This window comes from Mandrillus leucophaeus, unplaced genomic scaffold (genome assembly GCF_000951045.1).
Source record: "Mandrillus leucophaeus isolate KB7577 unplaced genomic scaffold, Mleu.le_1.0 Scaffold798, whole genome shotgun sequence".
Classification (NCBI taxonomy): Eukaryota; Metazoa; Chordata; class Mammalia; order Primates; family Cercopithecidae; genus Mandrillus; species Mandrillus leucophaeus.
Genome location: NW_012108674.1, coordinates 2192649 through 2204219, shown reverse-complemented (window position 1 = coordinate 2204219; position 11571 = coordinate 2192649). Strand labels below are relative to the sequence as shown.

The window sequence follows — 11571 nt, the reverse complement described above, 5'->3', positions numbered from 1 at the left end:
ACTGGTACCAAAACAGAGATATAGACCAATAGAACAGAACAGAGCTCTCAGAAATAATACCACACACCTACAACCATCTGATCTTTGACAAACATGACAAAAACAAGAAATGGGGAAAGGATTCCCTATTTTATAAATGGTGCTGGGAAAACTGGCTAGCTCATCATCACTGGACATTAGAGAAATGCAAATCAAAACCACAATGAGATACCATCTCACACAAGTTAGAATGGCGATCATTAAAAAGTCAAGAAACAACAGATGCTGGAGAGGATGTGGAGAAATAGGAACACTTTTACACTGTTGGTGGGACCGTAAACTAGTTCAACCATTGTGAAAGACAGTGTGGCGATTCCTCAAGGATCTTGAACTAGAAATACCATTTGACCCAGCTATCCCATTACTGGGTATATACCCAAAGGATTATAAAACATGCTGCTATAAAGACACATGCACATGTATGTTTATTGCAGCACTATTCACAATAGCAAAGACTTAGAACCAATCCAAATGTCCATCAATGACAGACTGGATTAGGAAAATGTGGCACATATACACCATGGAATACTATGCAGCCATAAAAAAGGATGAGTTCGTGTCCTTTGTAGGGACATGGATGCAGCTGGAAATCATCATTCTCAGCAAACTATCGCAAGAACAGAAAACCAAACACCGCATGTTCTCACTCATAGGTGGGAACTGAACAATGAGAACATGTGTACACAGGAAGGGGAACATCACACACCAGGGCTTGTCGTGGGGTTGGGGGAGCGGGGAGGGATAGCATTAGGAGATATACCGAATGTAAATGATGAGTTAATGGGTGCAGCACATCAACATGGCACATGTGAACATATGTAACAAATCTGCACATTGTGCACATGTACCCTAGATCTTAAATTACAATAAAAAAATTAATTAATTTTTAAAAAAAGAAAATTGTATATATACAATGGAATACTATACAGCCATAAAAAGGAATCAGTTAACAGTATTTGCAGTGACCTGGATGAGACTGGAGACTATTATTCTAAGTTAAATAACTCAGAAATGAAAAACCAAATATTGCATGTTCTCACTGATATGTGGGGGCTAAACTATGAGGACGCAAAGACATAAGAATTAGGAAATGGACATTGTGGACTTGCAGGGAAGAGTGGGAGTGGGGCACAGGATAGAAGACTACAAATGTGGTGCAGTGTATGCTGCTTGGGTGATGGGTACACCAAAATCTCACAAATCACCACGAAAGAACTTACTCATGTAACCAAATACCACCTGTACCCTCAATAACTAAGGGAAAAATAAAATTTAAATAATAATAAATAAAAGTACTTAGAAAAATTTTTTTTAAATCACTAGTGTTTCTAAACACCAATGACAGACTACCTGAAAAAGAAATGAAGCAAGCAATCCCATTTGAAATAGCTACCAAAAAAATGAATATCTAGGAATAAATTTAACCAAGGCAATAAAAGACCTGTACAATGAAAACAATAAAACACGGATGAAAGAAATTGAAGAGGATACAAAGAAATGGAAAGACATCCCACATTCTTGGACTGGAAGAATTAATATTGTTAAAATGACTGTACTACTACAGATGCAATGCAATTCCTAGTATGATACCAATGACATTCTTCACAGAAATAGAAAAAAAATTCTAAAATTTGTATGGAACCACAAAAGACCCCAAATAACCAAAGCAATACTGAGAAAAAAAAAAAAGAAGAAGAAGAAAAAAAAAAGCTGGAGGCATTACACTATCTGACTTCAAATATACTACAAAGCTATAGTAATACTATGGTTTTGGCGTAAAAACAGACATACAGACTAATAGAACAGAATGGAGAACCCAGAGCTAAATCCACATATTTACGGCCAACTGATTTACTTTTCTTTTCTTTTCTTTTCTTTTCTTTCCTTTTATTTTATTTTATGTTATTTTATTTGAGACAGGATCCTGCTGGAGTGCAGCAGTTTGATCTCGGCTCACTGCAGCATCTGCCTCCCAGGTTTAAGAGATTCTCATGCCTCAGGCCCCTGCGTAGCTGGGATTACAGGTGTGTGCCACCACACCCAGCTAATTTTTATATTTTTAGTAGAGACGAGGTTTCATCATGTTGGCCAGGCTGCTCTCAAACTTCTAACCTCAAGTGATCCACCCGCCTTGGCTTCCTAAAGTGCTGGGATTACAAGCGTGAGCCACCAACCCTGGCCAAGGCCAACTGATTTTCAACAAAGTTACCTTCATTCATTGGGAAAAGGACAATCTGTTTAATAAATGGATGATGGAAAAACTAGATATCCATATGCAAAAGAATAAAAATAGGCCCCAATAGCTCACCATTTATAAAAATCAATTTTAAATGGATTAAAGACTTAAACATCATAACTGAAACTATGAAACTACTAAAAGAAAATATAAAGGAAACACTTTAAGACATTGGTCTGGGCAAAGATTTTATGAATAAGACTATAAAAGCCAGACAAAGAAACAAAAATAGACAAATGAAATTATATCAAACTAAAAAGGTTCCGCATAGCAAAGCAAACCTGCCAATAGAGTGAAGAGACAACCTATTGAAAGGGATAAAATATTTTTCCAACAAGGAATTTACCTCCAGAATATATAAAAAACTTAACAGTAGTAAAACAAATATTCCAATTTAAAAATTGGCAAATGGTCTGGGTGTGGTAGCTCACGCCTATAATCCCAGCACTTTGGGAGACCAAGGTGGGCAGATCATCTGAGGTCAGGAGTTCAAGAACATCCTGACCAACACAGTGAAACCCCATCTCTACTAACACTACAAAAACTAGCTGGGCATGGTGGCACGTGCCTGTAGTCCCAGCTACTCAGGAGGCTGAGGCAGGAGAATTGCTCAAACCCAGGAGGTAGAGATTGCAGTGAGCCCAGATCGTGCCACTGCACTCCAGCCTGGGCAACAGAGAGAGACTCTGTCTCAAAATAAATAAATAAATAAAATAAAATAAAATAAAAATTGACAAATGATCTAAATACACATTTCTCAAAAAAAGACATAAAAATGACTTACAATCATAGAAAAATGCTCAGCATCACTAATAATCAGGAAAATGCAAATCAAAACCACCAGGAGATATTATCTCACTTCAGTTAGGATGACTATTATTAAAAAGACAAAAAATAATAAGTGCTAGAGAGAATGCAGAGAAATGAGAACTCTTCTACACTATTGATGGGAAAGTATAGTATAGTATAGCCATATGGAAAACAGTATGAAGGCTCTTCAAAAAACTAAAAATAGAACCACCATATGATCCAGCAATACCATTACTAGGTATATATCCAAAGGAAAGGACATCAGTATGTCAAAGAGATATGTGTCTCTCTTGTTTATTGCACCACTATTCACAATAGTCAAGATACAGAATCAACATAAATGTCCATTAACAGATGAATCAATTTTTAAAATGTGGTGAATGTATGCAATGGAATACTATTCAGCCACCTAAAAGAGTGAAATCCTGTTATTCACAGCAGCACGGATGAGCTTAGAGGACATTATGTTAAGTGAAATAAGTCAGGCACAGAAAGACACATACCTCTTGTTCTCACTCATATATGGAAGCTAAAAGAGTTGATCTCATAAAAATAGAAGGTAAAATAGTGGTTACTAGAGGCTGGGAAGGATAACATGTAAGGAGGACAGGAAGGGCAGGTAGGGAGAGGTCAGTTAGCAGACACAAGAGGCCAAGTGTGGAGGCTCATGCCTGTAATCTCAGCACTTTGGGAGGCCAAGGCAGGCGGATCGCTTGAGGTCAGGAGTTCAAGATCAGTATGGCCAACATGATAAGATCCCGTCTCTACTAAAAATACAAAAATTAATAAGGTATGGTGGTGCACACCTATATTCCAGCTACTTGGGAGGCTGATGCAGGAGAACCACTTGAACCCGGGAGGCAGAGGTTGCAGTGAGCCAAGATGGAGCCACTGTACTGCAGCCTGGGTGACACATCAAAACTCTATCTCAAAAAAAAAAAACAAAAAAGGTCAAAAAAATCATAAGTTGAGCCATCATTAAGTCAGGGACCTTCACAAGTCCGTAGTAGTAAGCTCAGTACCTTTTTGTGGAAAATGAGCAACTTACTAAATCTTATGAAAGGGAATACATCCTCTATTCTACTATATCTAGTTTCCATCCTTGAAAACAAACAAACCAAAAAAGTAATACTCATTGGAAATAATAAAATGATAAAATGAACCTAAGGTATCCTTTTATGAAATTACCTGCTATAATAGTAAAAACAAAAACAAAACCTGGAAATAGCTTTAGCTACAATGAGAAAAAGTTGTTAAATAAATTTCATTAATTTAGTAAGCTATCATGAAGTCATTAAAATAACTATGAGCACTACACAGAACCACAGTGCTGTGGTTTGAATGTCTCCTCCAAAACTCACACTGAAATTTAATTGCCATTGTGACAATATTAAGACGTGGGACCTTTAAGAGGTGATTAGATCATGAGAGCTCTCCCCTTAGTAACAGATTGATGCCACTATCTCCGGAGCGGGTTAGTGACCTCAGGAGTGTGTTCCTGATCAAAGGATGAAATTCAGCGCACATCCTTTCTATATCTTGCATGATCTCATGCCCTCCTACCCTTCCACCATACAATAACTCAATAAGAAGACTAGGCACGGTAGCTCATGCCTGTAATCCCAGCACTTTGTGAGGCCGAGGCGGGCAAATAACCTGAGGTCGGGAGTTCGAGACCAGCCTGACCAACATGGAGAAACCCCATCTCTACTAAAAATACAAAAAATTATCCAGGCATGGTGGCACATGCCTGTAATCCCAGCCACTCGGGAGGCTGAGGCAGGAGAATCACTTGAACCCGGGAGGCGGACGTTGCAGTGAGCCGAGATTGCACCATTGCACACCAGCCTAGGCAATAAGAGCAAAACTCCGTCTCAGAAAAAATAAAAAGAAAAGAGAATAACGCAGTAAGAAGGCCCTCGCCAGATGCCAGTACCATGATCTTGAACTTCTCTGCTTCCAGAATCATGAGTCAAATAAACTTGCATTGTTGATAAATTACCCCATCTGTGGAATTCTGTTATGCCAGCAGAAAATGGAAATAGATACATAGAAATATTTATGATATATTAAATGAAAGAAGATAAAAATGGTATGGAGTCTAAGTACAACTATGTCAATTATTATATACATGGACATTGATAAAATGATAGTAAACAAAATGTTGAAAGGCTGTGTTATTTACCACTAAAAGGCAGTAAAATTCAAAGTACTTCATAGGATAAACAAAGGAAAAGATAAATTCATCTAGAAGACCTGCAAAATCTGGACCATACTTTTAGTAGCAAGGAATTGTAAGGTTTCCCTGTGCCTCTCTAACCCAGTGAGTAAATATAAAACCATCAAAACTACTTACCACAGTTTAAAATTTTAACCTGTGGCCTAGAAAAATATTTTCACTTTTTATGAAAACAATATTAACAACTTGGTTTCAACAAATTTATACATTTAAAAAATGAATGAACAATACTAATAACATGGATTGGGAAAGATAAAAGTAAAGTGTGTTCCTTATGCAAAGACACATCTTACTATTAGTAGATATATGTGAAATATTCTATCTTGGGAAAAATTAAGAAAACCATATTTTTAAAAATTTAGATCTTACCAAAGGATGAAGAAAAAAATTAAGAGAAAGAACTTTTGAAATACCTATTATGTTGACTCTTCCTGGTGCTCGAACATAAAACTTGGGAATAGATCCAAACTTGGAGTTAAACATCTCCTTTAGCTTCAGTAACCTGAAAATAAGAGTACAATATTTCAGATTATCATATAACAGAAAATCCATAACATACAAACACACACACACACTCACTCCATATGCCTGCCACCACTCATTATTCCTTAAAAGAATAAAAGCAAAATTTCCTAGTGACATACTTCCTTGAAAATCCCAAATGAACAATACTGTAATCTCTAAATGGCACAAAAGTATAGCTAAGTACACTGAAGAATTTAAAAGTTAAGATTGATATACCCAACAGAAAAAGCTACTTCCTTCCCTTTTGAAGAATCTAGTTTCTGTATACTTTTTTGGTGACATTCAGGGCAGAATCTCTTATATTAAAAGGTGCACCATGCGGTAGTATATTTAGTTTCCTAAGGCTGTCATAACAAAGAACTATAAACTGGATGACTTAACACAACAGAGATTTATAATCACAATTCTGCAGCCAGAAGTCTAAAGTCAGAGGTCAGTAGTACCTCTGAAAGCTGTAGAGGAGAATCCTTTCTTCCCTGCCTCTTTCTATCTACTGGTAGCAGCCATCAATCCTTGGTATTCCTTGGCTTTCAGCTTCATCACTCTTATCTCTGCTGTGTCACCACATGGCATTCTCTCTGTTTTTCCTTCTTATAAGGACACCAGTCATATTGGATTAAAGTCCATCCACTCTAATTGAGTATGACCTCATCTTAATTGATTATATTTGCGAAGATGCTAGTCCAAATAAGGTCACATTCTGCAGTTTCAAGTAGATATGAATTTGGGGGGTTATACTGTCTAACTCAGAACATGTAGTAAAATAAAAACTAGACTGGACATCAGGAAACCACAGTTCTAATTCTAATGAGATCTCTAATTCAATGTCGAAGTTTCGCAAATCATTTTCTCCTCGCCTGTCTTCTCTAAAATTTGAGAATTTGAACTAGATATTCCTCATAGGTCCCTTCCAGACCCAAAATTCTTGTAACATATTTAATAACTCGATACTCTCAAATTATCTCAAGTCAATTCTGTGAATAGCCCTCATTATTTGTAGTCTCACATCATATTGTATCTGGGTACTAACACCGGGATAATAAACATTTATTAAAGCCTAATATATTCAGGATATTAATTAATTAAGAAACAGAGACCCACACCCAAAAAAACTCAAGAAAATTTAATATAATAATATAAAAATATGTGGAATATTGTTGGAAGTTATTCAAGCTCATCTCTTGGGAATTGAATAGTCATCAGAAACTGTTTATATCAGTTTCTTTGGCTCTCTTCCTGCCTCATTCTCTTATTGCTCCAAAGACACCATTATAATTTCTCTCTGCTTAGTACTTTTTGCATTCCACCTGCCTCTGTGAACCTCTTAGTTTCTGCTCCTCCATACCTTCAGTTTTCATGGCACTGTGGCCTTGACTATACAAGACTTAACAGCTCCAGTGTCCTATACTAACTGATTACATTTCTGTGTCCTTTCGTTGAAATTCTCGAAAGATATAATCAGCTTGGCAGAGTTTAAGTCCTGTACCCATACAGGTCTAGACATCTGTGGCCAAAGGGTGAGGTCATTTAGTACAAATAAGGTCACTTGTTTTAGTTACAAATATGATCACTTGTGCTTACTCCTTCAGCAGAGGCTGTGGAAGAGAACAAAAGATCGCAGCAGGGAGACAATAACAGAATCTCTAACATATGACTCAAAATACATTTACTGAACTACCTGGTAGACGTGGCTGCCTAAATCTGAGTTTCTCTATATATCCTCAAAAAAGAAAACAAGAACAAATAAAAGTATACAAAAACTCTGTCTTCAGTATAACTAGAAGACAAAAATGCCAAACTTCAAGTTACCTATAATAGGGGGAAAAAAGAAGAGAGAAAAGAAGACCACAGTGAACTACTAGAAACAAAAATTGAGCAAAAAAGCCAGGCACCCTGGGTGTGCCTGTAGTTCCAGCTACTCTGGAGGCTAAGCCAGAAGGATCGCTTGAGCCTAGAAGTTCTGGGCTGCGGTGCGCTACGCCGTCCAGGTGTCTGCACTAAGTTGGGCTTCAATATGGTGACCTGTGGGGGCCAAGGGATTACCAGGTTGCCTAAGGAGCAGTAAACCGACATAGGAGGGAAATGGAGCAGGTCAAAACTGCTGCACTGATCAATGGCAAGATCCTGTCTGCAAGTAGCCACTGCACTCTAGCCTGGGCAACATGAGACCTTGTCTTTGAAAAAAAAAAAAAAAAAAAAAAAAAAAAAAAAAAAGGAAAGAATGAAAGAGGGGGAGGGGGGGGGGGAAGAAGGGAGGGAGGGAGGAAGGGAGGGAGGGAGGGAGAGAGGGGGAGGGAGGGAAAATTGAGTAAAATAAAGAGAAAAGAAGGGAGCCACCAAAACTAAAATTAATCTAAAACCACTACCAGAAAGAAAAAGTCCACCTATTAAAAAACAGGAGGTGTGGGAGAGAAAAAGAGGAAAGTAGAATAAGCTCATTGATTACTAAATAGGCAAGCGGTAAAAGTTAAAAGATACAAAAAAAAAAACTGACAAAGCAATGATTTTTTTAAAATTATAGTACAGACATATACAAGGATATTATTAAAGAAACAAAAGCATAGAAAGAACAGGTCCTGTACAGTCAGGTAGACCTGGGCTTAAAACTCTCCTCTACACATGATGAAATTCATTAATCTAATTCACCTTTAAACTGGATAGAAATATGTATCCCATAGATTTGTTGGGAAGATTAATAAGGTCATTTGGAACAGTGTCCAGTCCAGCACTGGCATGAAGTATGTGTTTAATAAATGGTAGTTATGATTATATCTTAGTTCCTGGGTTCAATATCATTTCCACTCTGTAGCAGGTGAATAAGAATACATCATAAGCAATGAGAGATGGTAGGTGTGTTTGTGTCAGGATAGGAAGCAATGTTAGTGCACTGGGTAATTTTAATGATGCTATTGACAAATCTTGGTGCTCTCTGCCCAGCTGCTTCTATTTTATAGAGAAGTTTGTTGAAGCAACTGAGGTTATTTGTCTGGATTTGAGATAGAATGACATAAAATTGGTGCTTTTCAACAACCACCACTGGAAAAAAATTAAAAACTGACGAAGAAGATAGTAGAAGTTAAATAAGAAAATAGTCCCCTGTTTTCTAAGGGTGTTTTAAAAATATAAGTACAAAGGTAACCAATAAAACAAAAATATAAATCTTCCTAAATACCATACAAATTTCAAAAATAAAGGAGAAGAGAAAAATATCTGGTAGATAGGAAAAACATAAAATGTACCATAGCATACAATTACAGGTTGAGCATCCCTAATTCAAAATTTCAAAATCCAAATCATTCCAAACTTTGAAGCTTTTTAAGCACAGCCATGACATCATAAGTGGAAAATTCCACACCTAAGTATTTAACACAAACTGTTTCATGAATAAAATTATTTTAAATATTGTATAAAACTACTTTCATGCTATATGAATAAGACGTATATGAAACAAATAAATTTCATATTTACATTTGGGTGCTATCTCCAAGATGTCTCATATGTATATGTAAATATTCCAAAATCCAATAAATCTGAAATCTGAAAAACTTCTAGTCTCAAGCATTTTGGACAAGGGATATTCAACCTGTATAAAATAGTACAACAACTGAAATCAAACATATTAATCACATTAATAAATGTGAATGAGCCTCAACTATTAAAACAAAAAGATTTGCAATTTTGCTCCTAAAACAGGACTGAATGTATTATGCTGTATACTAGACACATAACTAAAACAAGGTGATTCTGAAAGACTAAATATCAAGAAATGGCCAAAGATATTATAGGCAAATGAAAACAATAAGAAAACAAGTAGTAATCCTGATCAAAATTGTAGAATTTCAGCTTACGCACTAAATGTACATAGAAGGATACCTTTCTTTAGAGAGAGAGAGATAGGGTCTCACTCTGTTGCCCAGGCTAAAGTGCAATGGGCAGTGGCATGATCATGGCTCACTGCAGCCTAGAACTCCTGGGCTCAGACAATCCTGCAGTCTCAGCCTCAGCAGAACTACAGAGTCATGCTGTCATGCCTAGTTAAAATATTTTTTAATTTTTTGTAGAGGCATAGTCTCACTATGTTGCCTAGGATGGTCTCAAACTTCTGGCTTCCAGTGATCCTCCTGTCTCAGCCTACGAGAAGGATATTTCTTAATATTGAGAGCCATAAATCAAAATGAAGATATGGCAGTTAAGAAATATCCCAAATGAAACAGTAATCACTTGTATAAGGCGAAACTACAAGGTAATTTAAGGAAATACAGGTAGAAATACATTAGCAATAAGAGATTATAAGACACCTTAGTACATCAAGGAGGCCAAATCACATAGAAAAGGCTCAATAAACTTGATAAAGTAAATTTTATGGATATATACATATATCAAACATTGTACCCTCATAATAGGCAATACAACTTCTCAAGAGTACATGGAACATTCACAAATACTGATCATATATTTGGTTACAATGAAACATTAGTAAATTCCATAAAGTAGAAATAATACAAACAACACTCAATGCAACAGAACTAGAAATTATTAACAAGAAAAATGACAAAACGTCCTCCTACCTGCAAATTTCTTAAGTGTCTTTTAAACAACTCTTGGGTGAAAGGGGAAATAAAGTGAAAGAATCTAAAAATAATAATAACAGTAAAAGCTCTACTCATTAAAAATATATGGGATACATTTAAAGCAGTCAGAAAACTCCATAGTTCTAAACACTTTAGCAGTAAAAATGAAAAAATGATAATAAATTCTCATCTCCATAGGCTAGAAAATAAACAAAAAGAATGACACAAAAAAGATAAGAACAGAAAGTAATGATATGGGGAGTAGAAAACAGCAGACCTAAGTTAATAAATTCAAAGCCTGGGTTTTTAGGAAAAAAGTTAACAAAATTCTATGTGTGGATCAAATTCACACATAACAAGGTCTTTAAACTGTTAAAATAAAAACTTCATTCTAGTTAAATTTAAAGGAGTTTAACTGAGCAATGAACAATTCATGAATTGGACAGCCCCAAAATCACAGTAGATTCAGAGAGACTCTAGCTCCTGATGGAGCTGAAAACCATGGCCTGAGAACTATGCGAAGAATGCACAAGCTTCAGTGGCCAATTCGATCAGCTGAAAGAAAGGGTATCAGAACTGAAGATGAAATGAAGCAAGAAGAGAAGTTTAGAGAAAAAGGAGTAAAAAGAAACAAAGAAAGTCTCCAAGAAATATGGGACTATGTGAAAAGACCAAATCTACGTCTGATTGGTGTACCTGAAAGTGATGGGGAGAATGAAACCAAGTTGGAAAACACTCTGCAGGATATTATCCAGGAGAATTTCCCTAACCTAGCAAGGCAGGCCAACATTCAAATTCAGGAAATACAGAGAACACCACAATGATACTCCTCAAGAAGAGCAACTCCAAGACACATAATTGTCATATTCACCAAAGTTGAAATGAAGAAAATACGTTAAGGGCAGCCAGAGAGAAAGGTCGGGTTACCCACAAAGGGAAGCCCATCAGACTAACAGCAGTTCTCTCGGCAGAAACTCTACAAGCCAGAAGAGGGGGGGCCAATATTCAACATTCTTAAAGAAAAGAATTTTCAGCCCAGAATTTCATATCCAGCCAACCTAAGTTTCATAAGTGAAGGAGAAATAAAATCCTTTACAGACAAGCAAATGCTGAGAGATTTTGTCACCACCAGGCCTGCCCTACAAGAGCTC

At 36.5% G+C, this 11571-nt stretch overlaps 1 protein-coding gene across 4 annotated transcripts in view; it reads right to left on the bottom strand.

Moving 5' to 3' along the window:
- GALK2 (galactokinase 2) overlaps positions 1–11571 on the bottom strand; it is a 218289-nt gene that overhangs the window by 163767 nt on the left and 42951 nt on the right. For all 4 annotated transcript variants that reach the window (XM_011967310.1, XM_011967308.1, XM_011967309.1 and 1 more), the window contains exon 2: positions 5738–5826. In XM_011967310.1, coding sequence (XP_011822700.1) covers positions 5738–5826 — 89 coding nt within the window. The remainder of the gene's footprint in view (positions 1–5737; positions 5827–11571) is intronic.